The following is a 24,964-nucleotide window of genomic DNA, read 5'->3' on the forward strand; positions in this document are numbered from 1 at the left end:
CAGCATTGCAAAGACTAACTTTGAGGCACCTAGAAAAGCCACTGAAATCCACAAACCCTGAGTTAGGCGCCTATGCTCCCTACAAAGGCATACAGAGAGTTAGGCACCTAAGAATGGGATTCACAAAAAGCAGCATGCCGGTTGGGGAGCCACGTAAACTAAGGAGATGCTGAGAAGAGGCGTGTGTGTTAAGCCTCACCTCTCTACTAAGTTAGGCAGCTAAGTCCAGGAGTAGGGAAGTCCTATCTCTGCTTGAGTTCCAGAGCTGGGAAACCTTCTCCTGGGATCAGGCACCTAAGCCATTTCTTGCAAGAAACACTGATGGGAGGTGGGGGTCCTGCCCACCTTATTACTTTTAGCCAGTGATTAGATTAGATCATTTGCCCAGCATATGGGAGAGCTGCATTCAATGCCCCTCTCTGTTTGGTGGAGAGAAAGGATTTGAACAGGGGGCTCCCACCTCTTGGGGACATGCCCCTAACCACTGGGCTACAGGATAGCCTGATGTGTGACTTCCTCAGTTTCTCCTGTTGAAGCTGTTCCACCTTGTATAGTGCTAAATTGAGAATGAACCTGGAAATGGGGGCACTCCCTTGGAAGATGGGACACCCAGGGTCCACTACCGGTGCTCCAATGACTAATTATTTTTCCAAAGTGGAACAACTTCAACAGGAGAGTTTGAGGGAGTCCCACAACAGAACATCCCATAGTGGTTAAGGCACTCACCAGTGTGGTGGGAGACTCCTCTTCAAAAATCCTTTCCTCCAAAAAGGCAGAGGGGGCAACCAAACACGGGTCCCCCACATCCCAGGTGAGTGCTCTAACTACTGAGCTAAACTTTTTAAGGGGGGATTAAGGGGGGAGGTGGAATTGCCACCACTTCCTCAGCTGGTGTGACTTTGAATGTTCCCCAATTTGGTAGGCATTCTGTGAGAGAGCTAGGCAGAGGAACGCCTATCTTAGCCTCAACTGAGGACCCTGCTGGGGCATGAGATAGGTGTCCAGATGTCTGACGTGAGGTTGTGCGCTTGCCCGGAGGCAGGAATTTAGGTGCCTAGGGAACTTTTATAACAAAAATTGAGTTTAGGCACCCAAAGGATTAGGTGGCAGCCAAGCAGGTTTTGTGTATTGCAGTGGTGCCTACATCTGGGATTTAGGTGCCTGAATCTGGGGCAGAGGTGCCTAAATCCCTTTGTGGATCTGGATCTGAAAGTTGACTTTGTCAAAGTAGCTTAAGGGTAACAAACTTTTCAAAGGTTTCAGAATAGCAGCCGTGTTAGTCTGTATTCGCAAAAAGAAAAGGAGGACTTGTGGCACCTTAGAGACTAACAAATTTATTTGAGCATAAGCTTTCATGAGCTACACCTCACTTCATCGGATGCATAAGCTTTCATGAGCTACAGCTCACTTCATCGGATGCATACATCCAATGAAGTGAGCTGTAGCTCACGAAAGCTTAGTCTCCAATAAATTTGTTAGTCTCTAAGGTGCCACAAGTCCTCCTAAACTTTTCAAAATGGCCTTTTTAGGGAACTGTCTAGCACACAATAATTATTTTTTTTTAATTATTGCTTAAGGGAATCTTGCAACCCATAAAAAATAGTCCATTTTGATTTTAATTTGTAGGCAGAAAGTGTTAGCAAATAGCTTTTATCACTCTGCATGCTCAACCTACATATATCTTTTCCAACTAACCTAAAAACAGTCATGGACTCCATGTCACAGGTTTTTCATACAAATATATTGTACTGCAGTTTCTTTTCCTTTAACATGAACCACATCCTTTGAATCATTCTAAGTATACATTCACATATTTAAGAGTAATGATTTAGCTAAAAATATGTGTCTATTTCTTATCTGATTGTAGTAATTAACCTATCAAGGATAATTTGCTATAAAAGGTACAGTACTAGAAATAAATAGTTCTACAGTTCAAAGATCTTCAAAGCAGGTTGCCATTTTCAGTCTGTTAAATTTTCTGAAGTCCTTTCAAAGCATGAACTAAATTTACTACAGTCAAGAAGATAATTTGGACCTACATATATATAGTCCCAGTCAAATGAGAAGCTAATTTCACTTAATCTCCTTCTTGGTTTTGTAATGGGCAGAAACAACTAAGTAATTGTCTGGATTCATGTCCTTGATGGTCGGAGACTTGCTCTGGATTGGAGAGGTTTTCCCATCCACCCGAGAGATCTGCATTATTCGGCAAGGGTCATGTTTCAGCAAGTACCCTGCAAAAGTCTCCCATCCTCCTCCTACACGAACCATCACATGTTTGTTGTGCAGCATCTGAAATTGCATAAAAGACAAAATCTTGAAGGGCTACCATCAAGTTGAAAATCACATTTCTGTTTGAACATGTTGTGCTTACTATAATTACAAGTAACATAGTTTGCAGCCTAGTTTACAAGAAGAATGGGAAGAGGCAGTAGCTTCTGGCTTGCACTGCAGGTTAGTGCAAAAAAAGGTGGGGCACGAGCAGGGGAGACAGAAAAGTAATTGCATGTAAGGAAATGGAGCAGCACCCAGTCAGATTTTTCCATTTTAAAAAAATGTTCACTACACATTCTTGTAGCCTTCCTGAAGAAGCTCATGTTGTTCTTTAGATGTTTATTGATGAGCTCCTTAAAGTAAAACTGGATATTTTTTAGCTGTATTTGTTGCAAGCATATTTAGTAACAATGCAGCTTTTGATGTTGTAAAAACTGGCTTCTGATTTATTATGGAGAAGGGGCCCTAGCTCTAGAAAGGGTCAACATCCAAAACAATCTACTCTGCCCAAAATTGTTAAATGAGATGTGGAGTTAATTTCTTTAATAAAATGAAGCTCCCTTCAGTGTCAGTGATATGATTTAGCATTTCTGACACACACTATAATGTACAACAGTAACAGATAAAGTACTATGGGTCTAAAATGAGGGACGTCTAAAATAATGACGGTACCCTGAACCTGTTATGGAGATGTCTGATTTCAGAAATAAATGGCAAGTGAAAATACAGATGGAGGGCCGGAGGTATTATAATAATTATTATTAATTTGCATTTGCATTGGGTCCAAATTAAACACACTATTTGTTATGCTTGTAATCTGTATTTTGGAGACACTTGGACATTAAAAAATAAGCTTGTTGCTTGTCAGGACTCACTTGCATTAACAGAGCTGTATTGAGAAACTTGAACACTGCCTATCTGCACCATGCCTAGTTCTAATACTAAGTCATCTAATACTTAGTCACCCTGATTTGCATGAACTAAGTATGCATATTTAATCTGTTGTGCACTTATAGCTGAATTGTTATTATTATTGTGTGTGCGCATGTGCACAGCATGTGATATAGGTCGCAATCAAGTATTAAGTGGTGGAACGTTGCAATCTTATTTGTTAAGTCTTTTCTTTTTCCTGATACAGAGTGAGAAATGTGATCCCACCCAAGTAAAATGTAACTTCCCTAATGTCTTCACCTGATATTTCAGCTGGTAGATTCACATTCACTTCTTTTCATCTCATTTCCTATATATCATAGTAAAACAAATGTCATCTGGGAATCATAAATGAGCAAGTTCTATGACAGCCACAGCTTAATTCGGGTAATGAAAGATACTTTGATTAATATATTTCACAAAATGCTAGACATCTTTCATCTAGGGTGTAACAAATTCGACTTCTGGTTTGTAAGAGCTCCACCTCTGTGAAAATTCCTCAGCATGCTTACGTAGTCTAGATAATGAGACTTGGATTAATAGCTGTGGTGGGTGTGTGTGTGAAATTCACCTAAGGGTCCACACTATTTTGAAGACATAAATGGGACTTAAGTGCTACAAAGGCCTTGTGCTGGACCTCTGCATAGGGGTAAATTTTATCCAATTTGTCATTTAAACCAGCAAACAGAGTAGTGGGGAGAGAGGAGGGAGGAGGAGAGGAAGTCAAGATAATGAAGTGTTACACTATTAATTAGTTGTTCACACCCACGCTTACAGTAGCTTTTCTTTTGGGGTCATAATTCCATTAAAAAATATATCATCATATGGAAACCAAAGAACAAGTTGCAAGGATTTCTGAAGTGTCAAAGACAGGACACCTTTAAATTGAATCAATCTCTCAGGTTTGAATTAGTAGCTGAAGAAAGAAATTAGAAAAGGTTGAAATATTTCATTCAAAAAATGTTTTCAATTAAAATGGCCTTTTTTTCTAAACATTTTTGTTTCAACATTTTATGAAAATGAAAAATGAAAAAAATTGTTTTCAGTTTGTGAAAACTATGAAAAACTTTTCATTTTTTATAGAGAAACAAAATACATTGAAAATTTTTGAATCAAATCATTTCATTTGAAAATTTTTACTGAAAATACTTAACAATTTCTGATGGGCTCTAATAGAAATAGAACGTTTCTTTACTCCGAGACCTGGGCAACATTTTGGACCTGACTCTGATCTTCCTTACACCGGTATAACTGCATTGACTTTGCTCAAGTTACACCTGATTCACACAGATAGAAAGGGGAGCAGAATCAAATGATCTGACTTTTTTTAAAAAAGTTATTCAAATACTGTATATGTGTAAATTGTTGGAGTGGGCTACATGGCCCTGAAACAGAAGTCAGTCAAACTTTGTAAAATTCTGTCAATCTGAATACATTTGGAGTTTTTCTGGATTTACCTAGTGTGAGATCTGAATCAGGCCCTTACTATGGATAGGATAATCACAAAAAAACCCAAAAGGTTTTTATGTAAGGTTGGAGAAACCCCAGCTCAGACCACCCCAGCCTTCTAGAAACTAGTATACAGCTTCTTTCTCTTCAGGGGCTTCCTCCTGGGTGAGCGCGCTCTTCTATTGGCTACGGCTACACTAGAGAGCTTACAGGGCACATCTTACAGCTGCACCAATGCAACTGTGCTGCTGTAAGCTCTCTAGCATAGCCACTCTAAACTGCCAGGAAAGAGCTCTCCCAGCAACTTAGTTAATCCACCCCCAACAAGCAGCGGTAGCTGTGTTGGCAGGAGAAGCTCTTCTGCTCACATAGTGCTGTCCACACCGGCACGTAGGTCAGTGTAACGTATGTCGCTGAGGAGGGTGGCTTATTCACAGTCCGGAGTGACATAAGTTATACCGACATACGTGGTAGTGTAAGACATAAACCTCTAAGACATGATCCAAAGCCTTTTGAAGTCAATGGACTTTGGACCTGGATCTTAGTCCCAGACCTAGTTCATTGCACCCTTCTGTACTACTGTGGGAGAGAGTTAATTCCTTGTCTGCTGGTGTTCAGCTGATGCTTCTACCCTTTGTCACACAGTGGCTCTCATTTCAAAAGCAATTAGTATCTGGATTTTTGATTTTGTCATACAAGTTAGAGATGGAAAGTTAGCAAAACATATATTAAGTTCATCCCCCTGCCAATGCAGGATTATTGTGTAATTTATAGTGTTTTTTTCAAAAAGAAAAGGTGTATTTGTGGCACCTTAGAGACTAACAAATTTATTTGAGCATAAGCTTTCGTGAGCTACAGCTCACTTCATCGGATGCGTTCAGTGTTTTTTTTTTGTAATCTAACTTTAAATTTTTCAAGTGATGCAGCTTCCGCCACTTTCCCCTTAGAGACTATCCCACAAACAAATAAAACTCATTGTTGATAAGTTATTTCCTGATATTCAACCTAGCAATACTCTACAGCCTCTTCTTGTCTTTCCCCAGGCTGCTTTCGCCAGTTTTGTATTTTATTATAATTTGTTATGACATAGTGTTATGCATTTACTACCCATTCTTTCTCTCTCTATATATATAAATGATGTTTTGTTGCCTCCTAAATGTGTCCATTGTTTTGTGCTATGTTCTACCCTGGAAAATTCCAATAATACATATATAGTCTGCATTGTCATCTCATTTACACCAGAATAACTCTTCTGGCTTCAAATTACTCCAGATTCACACTTGTGTTAATGAGTCCAGAAGCTGGCAATTTGATAAAACAATAAATACATGAAATAGCACATTGCATTCTTCTCATTTAAAAAACAAACAAACAAATAAAAAACAATCTTTTCCCTACATATTACAGATGAATATCTGATTAATTTGTTGTTTGAGACATTATTGTTGACCTGATTCAGTGACTCTATTGGATGAGAATTTAGGAAACAGTAAGAATTTGGATTCAGCAAGTGTAAAACTTTTTCAGTGTTGACGTGAAGGAATTTTCATATTGCTACCAAGTGAATTAAAACTAAAATGAGAAAAACTTTATGATTCAATCATTTCCAGGAGACGTTTAAAAAGGATATAAATCTTTATTATTTGCTGTTTTCTATGAAGCATGGCTTCCACAAGAGAGTTGTTTTCTCCAGAATCTGCATTTGAATTAGTATAGAAGAGTCTGTGGTGTAGTAGAAAGATGAGAAAACAGCCTTAACAGGCAACAGCATCACAAAGGAATATATGAATGACGTACCACTGTAGTATACATTAAAGTTGTCTCAAGAGGTAACATGAAATAAATGTACATAGAAACATTTGCAGTATGAATCATGTGGACTGAACTGTCATTATATAAGACTTTGGAACTTCAGTGAAATATACTAAAAATGGATGTGTGTTTCACATAAATTAATGTATCGAGAGCTTTAGGGCTTATTAAAGAGATATTGGGCCTATACCCTTAACTCATGTCAATGTAACTCAATAAATAGAGCTATGGTGGTTTACAAGAGTGGAGGATCTGGCCCAGTATGTTATTCTCTATACTATATTACAGCCATATTTAAGTATACACTTTGGGGGGAGAAATTACACACCCTGAGCCTGATCCAAATCCCATTAGAGCCAAATGGAAGCAATCCCACTGACTTTAATTGGAGTCGTATCAGGCCTTAGAAACCAAAATCAGCAAAATTCCACCTGGAGTAAGTTGGAAACCTCTAGGCCAAATTTAGTGGTGACATAAATCGTAGTGTAAGATATGTGTTAGACATACATTGGTCATAAAGCGCATGGGGGCTAGTGACAGAGTAGGGTTACTTGCACCTATCTGGCATTCAGTGGTTGTGCAAAGTGCATGAAACTTACACACTGAAAAGATGGAAGGTTGTAAAGCAGGAAAAGCAACTGATAGTGGGCGTGTCTGGTTCTAGGATAAAGATCACATCCACTTCAACTTAGCTCAGCTGAATTGGGGCCACTTTGTCAAATTCATTCTTGTCATCAGAGGGCACAACTCTCATTTGCCATAGTTTACCACTAAGCGTCCCATTCTGAAAGGCACTTAGAACTACAACTCCCATGGATGTCTAGAATCACCAGTTTTTACATAGGCAAGGAGACAAATGCTCTTGGCACTTCTTTAGTGGTGGAGTGGGTAAGAAGGGTAAGACTGCATCATGAAAGGGGTGCATTTCCGTGGCAATGTTTTACTATATGTTTAAAATATTTTGATATAATAAGGTGTGGAAATTCCTAGTGCATTGCTAAACAGCTACAGCTTTTTACCCCAGAGGTGGCTGCATTTCAATGGTGGAAGAAATGATCCTTGTGCATTGTTGGTATATCATTGCTAAAACAATGGGAGTACTCACATGCAAGTTAATTGCCTTGTGTTTGCAGGATTGGATTCAAATTAATTTAACAAATATTTTATTATAAGAATATATACTGCATAATATATTATGCAAATACATTTCAGCCTATGGATAAGTCACAAACAGTTCATTATTCACAGGAATTACACTGATAATTTAATATTCACAGTTCCAAATTCAAATTGGTTTGATTGGACACAAATAATTTAGTATGTTTCTGTTGCCTTACTGGTTAAGCATAAAGTCTTAAAGTTAGATTTACAGTGCAAACGCTTTCAATTCTGAATTCCAAATCTGATTTTTCTGTAAACATTTTTGCCGGTAATTTAATTTAATATTTGTGAAAAGCAAACCCAAAAGAAGTGAAAATGCTATAGTAAGAATTCATTTAAAATGTGAATGAAAAGTTGACTTATTTTTTTCAGTATTTATTCAACCTTAATATTAAAATATTATGGGTTGTTTGATATACATAAATTGCTATACAAAACACCTTAAATTTCTAAGATTTTCTTAAGTTTTCAACACTATGATTCATGTAGGAGATGTAGAAGTCAACATTTGAAATCAAAAGACACCAACATAGATCTGGAGTAACTCCAATAGCTCCATCTGTTTTATGTATTTGAGGTATTATATGTTTTTAAAACATCATGTGCATTTTCAGCAGTCCATGAAAAATTAAAATACCAGTTGGATTTACTACTGTAAAAGACCATGTTTTTAAAATTATTAGACTAACTTATATTCAAAATAGTACATAGCAAGTTGAAATTTCAGTTATCATTAATGCAATATCATATTGGATGTTTATTTATACTTCATCACCTGACATCAGATATTTTTCCATCTACTAGTATATTGGGCTCCATTCAACAAATTCTCTTAATACATTCAAATAAGGAAGTAGCCTTTTAGAAATTGGTAGGTAATTGTTGCTATGTTTTAATAGCTTTGAGAATGCCTACTCATCAAAACAGGAAAGCAAGAAAATGAAAATTCCCAGCATGAATATGAAAGAAATACTGAATGGATACTAACTGAAATAGCTAACATTTTCCCATAATATTTTGAACAAAATAGACCATTTAAAAAGATTACAGAACAGATTTTTGCTGGTGTTAATCCAGAAAAACATCACTGATTTAAAGACAGAGTAATGTTACTGATTTAAACCAAGGGGGTTAGTTTGTATTTATATCTGTGTAACTGAGATCCAAATATGTCTCTAATATCAGTATTAGAGCATCTCCATTTATTTTATATAGTGTCTCTCTCTCCCCCCACCTTTTTAATTAAAGGTCTATCTAGTGTAAAGTCACTCCCCACACCAAGGCGCACACTGAATCTTACACTGATGGTATGGTCTAATTAGTTAGAGTAGCAGTTTGGCAGTTGTGACTCTTAGGCCTAGTCTATACAAGAAAAGTTTTGTTAGTATAGCTATGGTGGCAAACCCTTCTAGCGTGGATGCAATTTTGCCAATATAGTTTATACCAGTTGTCTGCATGAATTTGCAAACAATCCCAGGCAGATCACATATCTGTAGGAAGCAGTCCAGTAACAGCAGGGGATTGGAAGCTATCAGAATTAGGTTCTGCTATCAACTCTGATAGTGACTTAATGTGTGGCCATGTGTAAGTTGTCCAGTGCCTCAGTTTTCCCATTTATAAAACTGGGGTAATACTATTTACACTCCTTTGTAAAGGTTTTGAGATCGAGGGTAGGGTAAACAGACATATCTCCACTGACTTCAATGGAACAACACCTATTTCCATCAGCTAAGAATTTGACCCTTAACAGCTATGTACTTCGGGAAGATTGTACACTTCCTCTATTTTATAATGAAAACACATCACCTCTAAGTGACATTGTGGATTGCACGATGTTCTAGCAAATTACCATGTATTTCAGACATGGTAAGAAGGAGTAAGATACCATGCTGGGAGGTGTTCAGATACTATTCAGAGGAGTGTGGTTTAAATACATAGATCAAGAGATCACCTTATATTCTTAGTCTTTAAAATATACTTATTCAGCAACCTGGGCAAGAATTCATGTGATGAGAAATGGATGTAATGACAAAGGCAGGCAACCACAGGATTTCATGCTTCATTATATGAAGGTATATGTCAGGATGAAAGAGGACAAGCTCAGGCCCCCTAATCAGTCTCTAAACCCCCAACTGCAGCATTCCCATTCTCCGCAACAGCAGGAATGAAGCCAGGCAGAGATCCATGTGTTATTTTTTATGGAGCTCTATCTGCACTTAGGGTTTAGTGCAGAGCTTGCAGGGATAGGAGAAGGAGTTTTTTCTTCCCCCTCTTCCTTCGGTATGTGGGGGGTGGGGAGAAGAGGTGTTCCGGGGCTACTTCCTAACTCCCTGCCGAGACTCTTGGGATTTGTGGCAATATTGACCTTACCTAGTGGGACCCTGATGATGGAAGATGGAGCAAACAGCTATTCAACACCCCTCAAAGATATGAGGTAGTGCAGGTGGCCAAAAAATCCCAAGAATGATAACAGTACAAGGGGAAGGAGGAGGTGGAGACGGCTGAGGAGATCCCCATGGATATGTGCAGGAGTTAAAGCACAGGTCCCCCTGTTACAAAAGCAGGAAAACTCTCCCGCAGCTACTTACCCTCTTGGCTATGTAGTGAGAACTTCCCATCTGTCATTCTACTTTATGTGTGTGTGCATCAAATATTTCTCTGTGGGTTGGTTTGAGTCTGTCAGAAAATAGGCCCATTTAGATGCTTAAGTTCTTATAGAGGTGCCTAGGTGCAGATTTAGGGAACCATATTTGAACCCTGAGCTGCCCACACCAATTTATGTAAATACAGGCATTGACTGCCTCCTAAGAAACTGCAATGCAAATCCGGTAGCCAATTTCAGATATTAATCTTTGACCATCCTTGAGTCATCTATATACAATATTCATGTATGGATTGATAAACAACAAAGTTAAAATTGGAAGAAACAAAACATTTCCCAACTTTGAAAGAATAGTCAGAATCCATCTCCTTTTTTTCCCCATTTCAATAAAAAATTAATCTCATTAAGTCACATTTTGTCCAATCCTCTGTCATTGTGGCATTGTTCTCTTTAGAACATTTTCAAGTGTCTTTTCTCATCTAGTTCTAAATGTCTCAAGTGTTCCAGCTTCCACTACTACATCAGAAAAACTATGGGTTGTTTCAAACACCTTTTTTTTTAAAAAAAACCTCTGAGATTTTGTTTTCCAAGTTCTAGCTCTAAACCCCTGAAAAAGGATTGAATATTGCAAATGCTGGCTTTGCCCTCAGGGGCACTTGTGATAATGAACACACAGAATAGTTAATACACTGAGGTGACATTTCTATCTCATTGCTGGGGATTTACATGCACAAATCCCATTAACTGAATCCCCTATAACATGGGATGAAAAAAATCACCTATAATAAAGCTAGGTCTGAAAAACATCTCCAGAGCTTTGTAAGAGTCCTGTTAATTGCTTGTCACAACATATCCAGCTGTATCAAGAAGTGGCTTTTATAAAAATACTTTGTTTTGAGCTGTACTTCTAAAGAATTTAATATCAGTTTTAGAACAAAAGATTCTATCAAACATGTTAAAGTGTATTCCCTTGTTTATCAAAACAATGCATTAGTGGGCCCTCTTCCCTCTGAACAATTCATTGTGATATACTGCATATTCAAAGAACAGGCTGGGAATCTGTTGCTGTTTAATATTTAGAACTTAGGTTCACTGATTTAAGTCACCAGTTCCAGAGTAAATCAAATGTAATTTTTCATGATTTTGTAGTGATTGTCTCTCATGGAAAATAAAGTGGAATGGAGTCACTTTACAGAGTCCTTTAGTTTCCAGCTGAGACCAGGGTAGACTTTGCCATTGTATTTTAATCTTTCTTTCTATCTCTTGCTTAAAGAGCTCAGTTTCCAAGTAGAAACAAATAGAACTACAAACTGCTGTGGCAAAATTGCCACACTTATGCATTGCACCCATACTGACCTACATTTAAAATACACACACATGCACAATGAGTGCTTACATGCAAGTAGCACTGACTTAACCATTCAGAAAGTGCTAAAAGTTCCATCCAACTGGAAGGAGTTTTGGCAGCTGCTGGTTCACCATACCATAGGCTTCCCTGGCTAGACAGACACCGAGGCTACTACCTGTCCCCTTTTCAGCACCCACATTCTGCTCCTAACCCTTTCATAGGAACAAGGTCTGTGATTGCTAAATATGGTGATCAGGCTCTGAGGTGTCACTCAGCATGTGATCAGCTGTACACTCAGTGATATTCTTTCCCAGATGATTTAGGGACAGATTTTCAAAGAGCAGAAATCCAGGGCACTTGCACAATCCAGAATTTGTAAACACAAATGCTTTGTAAGATGTAGGGTTGCCAACTTTCTAATTGAACAAAATCGAACACCCTTGTCCCTCCCTCTTTTTCCCCCTTCCCCAAGGCCCTGCCCCGGCCCTCCCCTCTCTCTGAGACCCCACCCCACACTCACTCCAGCCCCCCTCCCTCTGTCGCTTGCTTTCCCCCACTCTCACTCACTTTCACTGGGCTGGGGCAGGGGGGTGGAATGCGGGGGGGGTGGGGAATGAGGGCTCCAGCTGGAGGTGCAGGCTCCGGGATGGGACCAGAAATGAGGGGTTATGGGTTCAGGAGGGGGTGACAGCTGGGGGTGGGGGGTGCGGACTCAGGCTGAAGATGAGAGGTTTGGGGTGCAGGTGGGGACTCCAGGCTGGGTCAGGGGGTTGGGGGGTTGGAGTGGGCTCAGGGTTGAGGCAGGGTGTGTGGACTCTGCGGTGGGACCGGGGATGCGGGGCTTGGGGTGCAGGAGGCAGCTCTGGCCTAGGGCCGAGGGGTTAGGAGTGCAGGAGAGGGTTTGGGGCTGGGGCAGAGGGTTTGGGGTGAGGGCTCCAGGATGGAGTTTGGGTGTAGGATGGGCTTTTGACCTGGGGCAAGGTGTTCAGGGTGTGGGCTCCGGCCAGGCAGTGCTTCCCTCAGGTGGCTCCTGGTCGGCGGCACAGCGGGGCTAAGGCAGGCCCCCTGTCTGCCCTGGCTCCGAGCTGTTCCCCAATGCGGCTAGATGGAGGCATGGCCAGGCAGCTCTGTGCAGTGTATGCTGCCCACAAGCACTGCCCCTGCAGCCCCCATTGGCCGTGGTTCCTGGTCAACTGGAGTTGTGGAGGCGGCTCTGAGGGTGGAGGCAGCACACGGCACTTCCCTGGCCACCCCTCCACCTAGGAGCCAAAGGGAAATGCTGGCCACTTCCAGGAGCTGTGTGGAGCCAGGGCAGGCAGGGAGCCTGCCTTAGCCGTGCTGAACCGCCGACTGGACCTTTAACGGCTCAGTCAGCGGTGCTGACTGGAGCTGCCAAAGTCCCTTTTCGACCAGGCATTCCAGTTGAAAACTGGACACCTGGCAACCCAAGTTAGATATCCAAATAGTCATTTGCATGTGCTAATACCCAAACTGCTCATGCAATCACTGGAGCTGTGGAGGGGAAAAAACTGCTCTGCCCTTTCCGGAAGTTGGCCACAAATATCAATCAGTAAGGGAACATCAATCAAAGGGGCCTACAGATAGTTGTCTCTGAGCAGCAAACTGTTCAATTTTGGAAGCCAGCCAAGGAGAAGAAATAGAGCATGCAGCTTTAAGTTTCTCCTCAATTTACAAAAAGCTGGAAACCATCACACTATTTTCAACACTTTTTCTGAACAAAGATTGTTATTAAAATCAGTATATTCAGAAAAATAAGGAAATAAGAATAATTTATAATCTATTATTTAGGTAGTAAGGGCCAAATTCTCAAAGGTGCATAGAGTCCTAACTTCCATTGAAATCAATGGAAGTTGGAAGCCGAAATACTTTGAGGATGTGGGCCTAATCTTTGTGAGTCAAAGACCATCTTTTTGTAATGTGTGTTTACAATGCCTAGCACAATAAGGTCTTTGTCTCTGATTGGGGCAGAATATGTGCTACCACAAGACAAATAAGTAAGAATAATAGGGCACAATGGCAAATTTATATGCAATTTTAACTTGAGCAAATTTCAAACTGCTTCAAAAGGACACATGCAGTATTTCAGATTCATATTTATAAAGCTTCCTTTTAATATTCTTTTTAGCAATGAAAATACAATAATTTTAATAATGTTTTGCAGACAACTATAGGAGGTACCTTGACTTCAAAGAAAACCCTGAAAGAAAGCCATTTAGGAAAAAATAAAAGATTCATAAGCTCTAGAGATCAATCAACAAAAGTCTAAAGATGTCACCAGTCTACCAAGGGACCAGATGCTTGGGCTTTTGAATTACGATACCACTGTACTCTGATTAGGAGGTGTTTTATCCTCCCCAATCATGTCACTCATTTCAGTGACATAAGCAGACCTAAATAACCTTGAGATTCTCACAGTATTTGTGCAGTGTCACTGGCTTAAATTAAGGCATTAAAGAATTCTTTACCTGAGGCAAGCTGTTGTTACGTATATAACAGCCTCTTAGCAGATTTTCTTTTGAAGAGGTAATGGAAATATTTATGTTGCATATAGAAAGGCAGATTATTTTTTTTTTCCAAATGCGGAAGCTTACTGAATTGATGTCAGCAGAAAACCAGTTAATAATCACAACTATGCTCTTGACATTTACACTTTCTTCAAGGTTAGTAGGGTTTTGTAAATGTTTTTATTTAGGTCAGAGAGAAAGTCAAAAGCAAAATGACTTCCAGTAAGCACAGTTTGGCGACAAACAGATTCATGCTCATATTTGATCACAGTACATTAACTTTCTTTTTCTGCTGTTCTTTTTAAAATGATAAAATCAGTGGAATGAAGGATTGGATGGCTCAAGACAATGGGGTAGAACAGCATATGTAGTCTTTTACATCTACCTTACCTATTCAATCTGATCCAAGAGGGTACTGACCCAAAATCATTACTGTCTGATAGCTGTTTAGTAGATTATGTAAACTGAATCCAATTACTTGTTGACAGGTGCCCACAACACAAATCATCCTTTCTGGCCATCTCAGCAGAGAACCCAGGGATTTGGCTAGTCATGGAAAATGAACTACCCTCTCATCCCTCAAGGCAATTGGACCCATTTAGGATTGAGGCACTTGACTGGGCAGTTTAGGGATGCTGGCACTGCCATAGCCTGTGCTGCACCTGTTTTGTTAGATAATTAGAACATTTATACTTTGTAAGAATGTGCATTAACGATTTTGACCTTGTTCTCACTTTGTTATTCATCTCTCTTCTTCTGCCCACGGGATTTCCTGTGATACAAGAAAAGTACTTGATTGCTTAAAGAACATCCCAAGTATAGATGCACATACCAATATTTAGTGACGGAGGAAAAGGGTATGCTTGAGAATATGAATTTCAATATTGGCATGAAGATGTTATTTTTAACCACTTGATACATCCAACAGAGACTCATACACAATGGGCCCAATGCACATTTTCATCACAAACACTCAGCATCCATTAATAATACGTAGAACTTTTAATCTGCAGAGTACTTTGTAAACATTAGATCTCTGTGAAGCAGATAAGTAAATACTTTTAAACCTTCTCTGCTGGCAAATTTCCTTAATACGCATAGCTGAAGTCTAAAAAAGATAATATTGACATTTCATAAAATTGACAGTCAGGTTATGCAGCATTTTCATTTAGGGCCTGATCCAAGGGTGTGTCTACACTTCAAATGCTACACCAGCATACCTGTGCCACTGCAGCTACACTGCTGTAGCATTTCAGTGCAGACATTACCTGCACTGATGGGAAAGATTCTCCCACTGGCATAGGCAATCCACCTCCCCAAAAGGCGGTAGCTGGGGCGACAGAAGAATCATTCCATCGACCTAGTGCTGTCTACGTAGGGACTTAGGTTGGCTTGACAATGCCACTCAGTCGTGTGGATTTTCCACACCCCTGACTGATGTAGTTAAATGACCTAATTTTCTGGTGTAGATCAGGCCCAATTCCCACCAAAGTCAACTGGAATCTTTCCATTGCCTTAAATGGGCTTTGGATCAGAACTTTATTAGATCAAAAATGACCCTTCTGTTTTAGTAAAATGTCATTTTTTTTCAGAGAAAGGCATTCAGATAGCCTTATGATGGACATTGTAGAAATACATAGCAGGTCCTAATTAAACCCACTCCTAATTCAGATGCCCTAGTGTTCTCTTTCATCCAAAAGACATTGCTATAAAATACGTAGAGTAACACATGGCACCAACTTGATCACTTCACAAAATTAGTTCCTTCATTGTAGAAAATGAACTTGCTCTGTTAAGATACGTGTGGGATAGAATGAATTGTTTTGTAGCTTTCACAAGCCTTACCCTCACATAATTGATCAGACAGTAATTTTGCTTTTATATTGCTTTCCCTTCCCTCCAAGCTCAGATTACTGTCCATTCTGCAACTTCTTTCATTTGCAGGAAACTTTTTTTATGAGCTAGTCAGCCTTTAACAGCAGGAGTATGGAGAAAGCTGACCTAAATTTAGAACACCTTCGCCTATCGGGACTCACCATAGTGTGTTTTCAAACACCTTATTATTTATTCCATTCACAGGTTGTCTCTACAGGCTATTTGCGCCTTGAGTGAGATTTTTTTATCACCAATTGAGTCTTCTGACATTTATACATCTTTTTAAGCTACTTTATGAGTCAACATTGTGTTATATGAAACATTATTCTAAGATGGAGCACTCTCAGCATAGGTCTGCTGATGTAACCCAGAATTGAGGACACTGGTATCCTGGTGTTGGGAAACACTGAGGAACTTGAAAACAGGTGTTCAGTAGATCAACTGGAAATCAGACTACTAGCAAAGGCTGAATACTTACAGATAATCACACAGTAAGTGTGACCATCATTACCATGGCACCTGCTAAATAAAATTATTTACCTGTAGTTCTGCTTCTCTGAACATATCATTCCAACAGGATTCTAACTGCTGAGTTTTTTATGCTTGAGGATAGTGGGAGCCCAGTAGCCAGACCCCTATTGACCATGGTGCACTATCTCTTTTGGGGTATAAATACTGCCCTCTGAATGTTCTAGTCAGTGCTTTTGGTTGCATCAGAAGCACAGCCTCATTTCAGGCCAACCAAGGTCATACCAAGGTGAAATACAATCAGCTACCCATTTAGACTTAGTCATGACACCCACCACACTTGTAGAAATCACATTGAAATGAAAAATGCTATGGAAGTGCAAAATAAAGTATTATTTGTATTGCAAACTCTGAATACAAGTCAGAAGCCATTGCAATCTTATGTTTTTTATTTCTGAATTTTCAGAGTATATCAGATCCTTAGCAGGAACTGGGTCAAAGTTGGCTCACAGTTACAATGCTGTAAACCATGGAAGTCAATGGAAATACTTTGGATACACGCTGGTGTAAATAACAGCAGGATTTGGGATTCACAGTTCTGTGATTAAACTTTTTGTTGCTCTTATTTCCGGCTTGTGTCTGGCACACACTGCTTTTTTTTTCTTTAATAGGGGTTGGGGATATTCTGCTTTTGGATGTCTAATTAACACTCCTGCTTCTAAAAGGAAGCATGTGTGGGCGAGCTCCTTATATGTGAGAAATGATTCAGTTACAGAAAGAAGTAAACACACTTGTTTATTCATTAGGAGGCAAGTGAAGCCTGGGGCTTCTCAGGCATTCGTATAGGAGGAACAATATGAAGCAAAATTAATTGGACGTGGTAGTCTCACTCACAGAATGGCATTTTCCATTTCCCCAGTACTTCACAGCATCCTATTGCCACTGTAAAATTAGGAGAACACAGGGACTGTGGGCTTGATCCAGTATCTATTGACTTCGATGCACTTTAGATAAGGCCCTGTGTGAGGGGAACAAGAGATGGAAACTTCTTGCACACTTCTTCTCTATCCACTCATGCAGGGGCCAGCTACAATATAGGCCAGAGTTCTCCATCAAATTAAATCTGGGCTGTTTAGCAGAAATCTAAGTACCAAGCTCCTGCACATTTCCAGCCAGAGCAAGTGACTCATAACAAATATTTTATGCAATGCTCAGCAGAAAAGGTGATGTGGTGAATAGATTAAATATGAAGCAAAAAGCCAGGGGGAGAGTTGATGAGGTTAAGGGGGAAGACAAAAAATGTAAACTGGCAACTGCATGGAGACATGGAAAACCAGATGTATTAAGATTAAATAATATGGGAAGGGGAAAAAAATATATAAAAAAGTGCAAAACACATGAAACTGTCAAAGCAAAAGTATGCATTATTGTAGGAGAGAGAAGGGCCAACTATTATCTTTGAATCAAACACACAGCTGTACCTTCTTAGATGTAGACAGCTAATTATTAATTCTTAGTTTTGTATCCATAATGTTTGTACAAGCATTTAGAGCCTCAGAGAGCCACTTATTACAAGCAAATAATTAATTAAGGACAGATTCTGCCTTGCTTACTTATGCTGAGTAAGCCTTTCTTATCCACTAGTCCCAATGAAATCAATAGCACTAGTGGAGGAGAGAGGATATGGTTGAGGGCATAAGTAAGGATGGCAGATTCTGGCCCTACATAAATAAATGCATAGTAGTGCTCATCAGCAGCCATACTACAAAACAAAGCTGTAAATAAAAAGGAATTTATTCATTTAAAGGGATACTATCAACCTATTTAGGTCCCCCAAATTTACTGTCCTTTAAGGAAATTAAGTTTTTTTAGAAAGTGCGTGCATACAAAAATCCTAGCCATATTGATGTCAATGAGAGTTTTGTCATTCGGTGTTTTTACATATACCTCCCCTCACCTATAGGCACACATTGCAGAGCCCATGTGATAAATGTATTTATCCTGCCTGCTTAAGCACCTAATCTGTTCTCTGCCTTCTAAACCAGCCCCTCAAAACTTACTCTGCCAGTCCAAATTTCTAAGCAGCCGCTTCAAACAGCTACCAATAAAGAAAATTAACCTGCCCCCAAAATCTTTCTTCCTCCTCCACAAAATATGGAATTTCCTATCAAAATTGCACTTGGCTGATATGGAGGTAATGTACATGTCATATACAGTACAGATATGTCATAAATAAACTTAACATACGCCAGTGGAATTTATCACATACCGATGACTGCACCACCTGCACACTAATCTAACTCCTCTGGGATTTGTTTAACATTCCAACCCCTTCAGCTGCTTTAAACAGCTCTCTCTCTCTCTCCCTCCCTCTCCAGTGTATGTGATACCATTTTAGAAGCTTGGAGTTAAAATGGCTTGTTTGCTTTCTTCCTTTTTTGTGCACCAGCATCCGTGGGAATGCCACTGCAGCACAGCCAGTACTGATACTCCATTCGTACACCTGCATTTGAGCTGGAAGGTACAATTTCTAGCTCATGCAGACATACCCCTGCTAGCTCTGCTCAAGCTAGTGTGCTAAAAATAGCAATGTAGATAGCACAGGTGTTAGCTTGAGCTAGCTGCCTCAGTAAATACCCCAGGGGTTCAGGTGGGCAAAAACCTGGTCAGTCTCTTACTATGTGTTTGTGAAGTCCTTAACTCAATAGATACCTGATCTCAGTTGGGGCTTACAGGTGCTGCAGTAATACAAATAATTAATACTTAATAGTAATAATGTAAAATGGGACATGGAACCACACTGTTTTTATTTTATCAAAGCAAAATCTTATCAAGAGGTTTTGTGAAAATATAATCACTCCCAGTTTTACTCTTTAAAGAAATGGGCCCAAACTAGAATAATTTATCTTCACCTCCTGAACTTTGGAGATTGTATAAAAGGTAATCTTGATCCAACCAACCCCCTTGTTGTCAACCCATCCCTAGTTGAACAGAATTATCACAGTTGCACATGTATACAATGTGTCAATGTGACCTCAGTGCCACAAGGCATACAAGTAGACCTTCTAACACACCATACTGCCAATAACACAGGTGATTGCCTAGAGTAGCACCATTTCATGGAAAGCAAAACTTACATGGGCAGATTAAGACTCTTTCAGGCTGGTATAATTGAGAGCAGCATTTCGCCTGCTGATTCATAAGATTTTAAACCCAGTTAGCAACGGGAGGATGTGCTGCTCCATTTGGTAATGGCATCTTGACAGTCTTGTGCAATGATACATGATGACAGAGCAAAACAATGTGCTCATCAGTTCATTAACAAGCCCTGATGTGTGAGATTGTCAAGTGACTCACTCTTACATGTTCCTGAGAAACAAAGATATGCCACATATGTCATTACATTATTTAACTGACTAATGGGATCTAAGCCTACCTCCAGTCTTCTGGGGAAAGCAAAAAAGACTGTGGAGTTGCAGTTATAAAGCAAATCACTGGGTGGCGGACACACACTATGGCCAGAAGGCATGAAGAGGATCATTCAAGACATCTGAAGCTCAAGGAGGAGGCAGCTTTGACCAATTAAGTGAACTTTAGTTTTTCTTCTGCTTATATTATCAAAACCAAGCTCATTGTGAAGGAGTGGAGTATGAATCAGGTTTGAAATCCCTAGACAACCTGGAAGCATAAGTTCCCAGCAGCATAACACCATGCAGTTCACTGTAGCAGGTGATGATGTGATTGATGGGCGATCACTCGTTACCGAGTAAGATCATCTTCCATAGCTCAGGTGGCTAATAAGGCCAATCCTTGAACCACAAGCCCTTATGGTCAAGTCAAGAGATACAGGACACTATTTAGCTTTCCTCTGCACCTACAACCAGGTTACCCATATCCCCTGCACTCATACAATACAATACATTCTAGCCTGCCTATGAACCTGTTTGGATTGTGGCAACCACTAGCCCCCCTCACCTGTTTGTGAAGTTCTGTGAACTGCGGGGAGGCAAGCCAAGAGTCTGTCTCACCCTGCTGGAATGGAAGGTGGAGGCTTGACCTTGATGCTCCCTGAAAAGTCAGTGTGGGAAGTGGCCAGCTGGCACACCTTGCAGAGCCCAGGAGTGAAATGGAGGCCAGGAAGAAAACAACAGGGTCCCCAGGAAGGAGTACTGGACATAGGGACTAGTTTCTGCTTCTGAACTCTGGAAGTGGAAATTGGTCTTTCACAGATTTTGGATCGAAACCCAGAAGATGGGTCTGCTGTTCCCAATCTGAATACACCAAAGTTCTGGGGTATTCAGATCTGGAGTTCCAATCTAAGACCATACCTAATTTGGGGGGATTTTGGAAAAGGTTGATTAAATTTCAGAGAGAAGTGGAGGAGGGGCAAGTAGGTCAATAGGAAAGAACCAGGGAAGAGGAGAAACACAAAGAGAAGCCATCTACTGTAACTTCATTTACTCTTCTTAGATGATAAAAAAAAAAGTTTAATCCACCCACCCTAGATAAAAATGACACCATCATAAAACTGGAAGACTTTGCATTAGGGATTTCTGCTGAACCCCCTTTTCCCCCATTGAAAACCCTCTTTCTTTGGAAGGTCTTTTAAACCTTGCACAAAGCAGGATTGGGTAATAGATATCAGAATAGTGTAATATTGCAAAGTACTCCTGCCATTCATTAACTCCACGAAGCATGAATTATTGATTGCCTGCTAAAATCTAATAATAATCTTACCAACCCCCAATTCACCTTCCCCTATTTTTCTTTTCAAGGCCGGTGATACCTTTGTGTAAATAGCAGCCAGAGAAAATTACTAAACCTGAAAACCCTAGTATGTGCGGCCAACAAAAAGAGTGATTTTTAATTACAGAACATTTATTAATGCTCCCAGAATTTTGTTCTCAAAGAGGGAGCTTTCCCCCCAGTACTGCTCTCTGCTAGTGCACCTAGGGATTCTAGCCACCCTAGAAGGGGTGGGGAGGGATACAAGAGGGCTGTGTACCTCCCACACTCATGCCAGCACCCTCATGTGGGGTGGCACACTGGATCTCCATGAAGCCATGGCACTCCCTAAGGCAGAGTGGCCTTGTATCATTGCCAATACAGGCCTGTGCCTTAATGGCACAATCTGGCTCTGAGATGACAAATGGATTCCCAATATACTGAAACAGATCTTCTCCTCTGACTCACTTCCCAAAGGTCATGAGGCAAAGAGTAGGCTTGGCTCCCATACTTTCACCCAGCCCTCTGTAGCAGGAGCTGTGTCTTTTCCCCTTCTCCAGTAAGAACCTTTCCATCACTCCAGCCCTCACCTCATTCCCTTGATGAGCTCCAGAAAAGAACCATGTTGGGTGGCGAGTCTCACACTCCCTATCGCTTTTGAGCAACCAGCAGGCCGCTGCATACACCTATTCTGGACAACATACCAATAACCCCTTTCCCCAGCATGCTCTCCTAAAACATGTCACACACCAGAGGGCACATAGATGGATGGATTTAGGAAGGGTAGATGAAAGGCAGGGATACTTAGTGAGAGAAGGTGGGTCTACTCAGGACTTTCTCAGTTCCATTTTAGCTCCAGCTCCCTGAAGCTAGAAGCCCTCTCTCCTCCGACCACAACAATGCCTGGTGGTCTCCCCCAAAGCCCTGGGGGTTAGGGTCCTTAAGGTAAATCACACCTAAAAAACAGACCTGTATCTTAAGGGATGAAGATTTTTTTCAGATGTTGATTCCTGCCTCTCAGATGAATGCCTTAACCCATAGAGTTATTCTCACTTTTCTCTCTCCCAAAGCATATTTAATTATTTATACACAGCAAAACAGCTTCAACAGGAGAGATTGAGAGCAACCCACATCACAATATTCCAGAGGTCAGTTAGGGCACTATAAGGTGGGAACCCCAAATCTTTTCACTATATCAGGCATTGGAGGTAGTTGAACCAGGGTCTCCCATGTCTTGGTGAGTTCCCTAACCACTGGGCTAATGGTTATAAGGGAGGCCACAGTCTCTCCTCCCTGACATTTTGCGTGGAGGCAGGTGTGTGCCGCTACTGTTCCTGCAAGCAACTGCCTGATTCCAGAAGAGAGGTTCCCAACTGCAAACCCAGAGGAGGTAGGCATCTCCTTCCAGCCTGGACTTAGGCACTGAATTCCCTGTGAGGGACAGAGTGTACGACACACCCCTCATGTCAGCATCTCCTGTAGGCTAACTTAGGCAGTTGCCTTCCTAGTATACTGGCTTTTGTGGATCCAATTCTTAGGTGCCTATCTCTCCCCATTATAGGGAACCAAGCTGCCTAACTCAGGCTTTGTGGATCCCATGAGTGGCTAGGTGCCTTAAAGTTAGGTGTTGCAACACTCAGCATTGCAATGTGTAAGTCCCTTTGTAGATTTGAGCCTAACTCTTTTGAATTCAATGGACTTGATTATCCTTACAACCACACTGGTTTAACTCACTGACTTTATTAGAGTTACTCCTTATTTACATTGCTGTAAATGAGGGGAGAATTAAGTCCCCATACTTTCTATAATGTTTATGTTTAGACCTTATTTCCTTTAAGCAGCACAAACCATCCTCACAAAGTTCTCAAGATGACATCACTGCAAGCCTACAGGGGATAATATTACAATGTTGGAATGAAATGATGTCAGTGCAAGTCTATGAATGCAACATTGTATAAAAGTAATGAACTAAGGCTATATTAATGCATGTTATACAATCATTGCAGGAGCAGCTATCTAAGCAAATTAAACATTAAATAAAATTAAGATGAAGTCAGACTTACAAAAGCACAGAAATTATGATTTAGCTCTGCCATAACAATCATCAGTCTTAACTGGATATACTGAGTCAAATTCAGCCAAAAGCAAGCTGGAATATGTTGGCCAAATTCTCGTCTACCGAAGTCCACCTGGCTGCAGTGCATGCAGATTGCCTGGAAATCTCTGGGCCAAATTCACCAGTGATGTATGCTGTGGTGAAAACTACACCTGTGGCCTGGAAACATGTAAGTAATCAAAGTAGTGTAACTTGCACTAATGTGGAATGCTGTGGGGACCAAATTCAATCCTGGGATAAGGAGGAGCAATTCACACAGGAATGTCAGTCAACCAGATTCTGATTTCAGTTACACTACTGTATAGCCAGGGTAATTTAACTGAAGTGTGGAGGACAGTGTGGGCATAAATTAACATGGGCACGTGATGAAGGGGCTGTTTTACCTTACAGTACTCTGTTAGCTACTTTTCCAGTTCCACTCTCTTCCTTTCACCTTGGGGCCAGGTTCTGTACTCATTTACACAGAAGTCCAAAGTTACACCAAATTCAAAGTCCATTTATATCAACTTACTCTGAATTTAAACTGGTGTAGCTGAGTGCAGACCTTACACTTCAGCATGTAGGTTACACTCATTTTACTCATTCAAGATGATAGTTTCTTGCAAATTACAGTACTTTGTGACTTATACTCATTTTCTGATCACCTGACCAACAACCTGTCTGTAACCTACACCTCTGATTACATCAATGTTGAATATGACTGGATATGCAAAACTTCACAAACTCAATTCACAAAGGCTTATGCAAACCTTTCCTTTGGTTTCAGACAACATGGATTTGCATCTTCTGAGTGTTTCCTCTGCATTTCTGTTTGACTTAACCCCAAACTTCACTTTAAAATTCAGCTGAAACCACAGTTTCATCTGAAGCCACGCATTTTCTCAGGGTTTTGAAATAAAGACCATAAATCTCAGATAAGCTTAAAACTGTGCACGATTTGCCCCCATGTCTCCTTGGTGGCAAAATAGAAAAATGCTAATGACTTGCCAAAGATCTTCTGTTTTTTTTTCGTGTTTGCTTTGACAGCATGCCTGATATTGAGCTTGTATCTAATCCTCTCCTTTCCCCAGGAAGGGTCCAGAAAAAACATTGGCAATACTATCTCCTTTGTTCTGTGGAAGTCTGAGTTTATCTTTAGAGTGAGTTCTGGGGCTGTTCACTGTTCTACTTTATTCTTGCAGCACTGATGAGAGATTGCCAAACTGCCAATCCCGGAAATCCATCTACGTGATGGGATTGTTACCAGAAAAGTCACTTTTCTGGGGTGGAAGTTTAGATACTGAGCTGATGACCTCAAAGGGAGATGCAGCCTCTGCCTTGAGCGCTATATTGAGTTTCCATGTTATACTTATCCTTATCTTAGCGGGATTTGATAGCCTTATGGCTCTGATAACTCCCTTGATGTGAGGATGAATTATCTGAATTTAGCATTAGCAGGCTAGTTTGTTTCTGGTGGCTGCCAATTGTAACTTGATGGCACACAGGCTTAGTCCCATGAAAATCCCCTGCTGCAGAAATGCTAGTATGTTGGCTCTCTTTGCACTCATCAGTTTTATATCTTTCCTCCTATACCAGAAGAAAAATCTTTTTAGATTCTGGCAAAGGTCTTGGAATAGGTTCTAGCTGCCAAGGCACTGATTATTGTAACAGAGTCTCCTGGAACTTTTATTCTTTTTTCT

At 40.4% G+C, this 24,964-nt stretch overlaps 1 protein-coding gene across 1 annotated transcript in view; it reads right to left on the reverse strand.

Annotated features, from left to right (window-relative positions):
* Positions 1-2,073: 2,073 nt before the first annotated feature.
* Positions 2,074-24,964, reverse strand: part of GAS2 (growth arrest specific 2) — a 118,055-nt gene continuing 95,164 nt past the window's right edge. The window contains exon 7 of the mRNA XM_077820136.1: positions 2,074-2,292. Within this exon, the coding sequence (XP_077676262.1) occupies positions 2,074-2,292 (219 nt within the window). The remainder of the gene's footprint in view (positions 2,293-24,964) is intronic.

Source organism: Eretmochelys imbricata, chromosome 6 (assembly GCF_965152235.1).
Source record: "Eretmochelys imbricata isolate rEreImb1 chromosome 6, rEreImb1.hap1, whole genome shotgun sequence".
NCBI classification, from domain to species: Eukaryota; Metazoa; Chordata; order Testudines; family Cheloniidae; genus Eretmochelys; species Eretmochelys imbricata.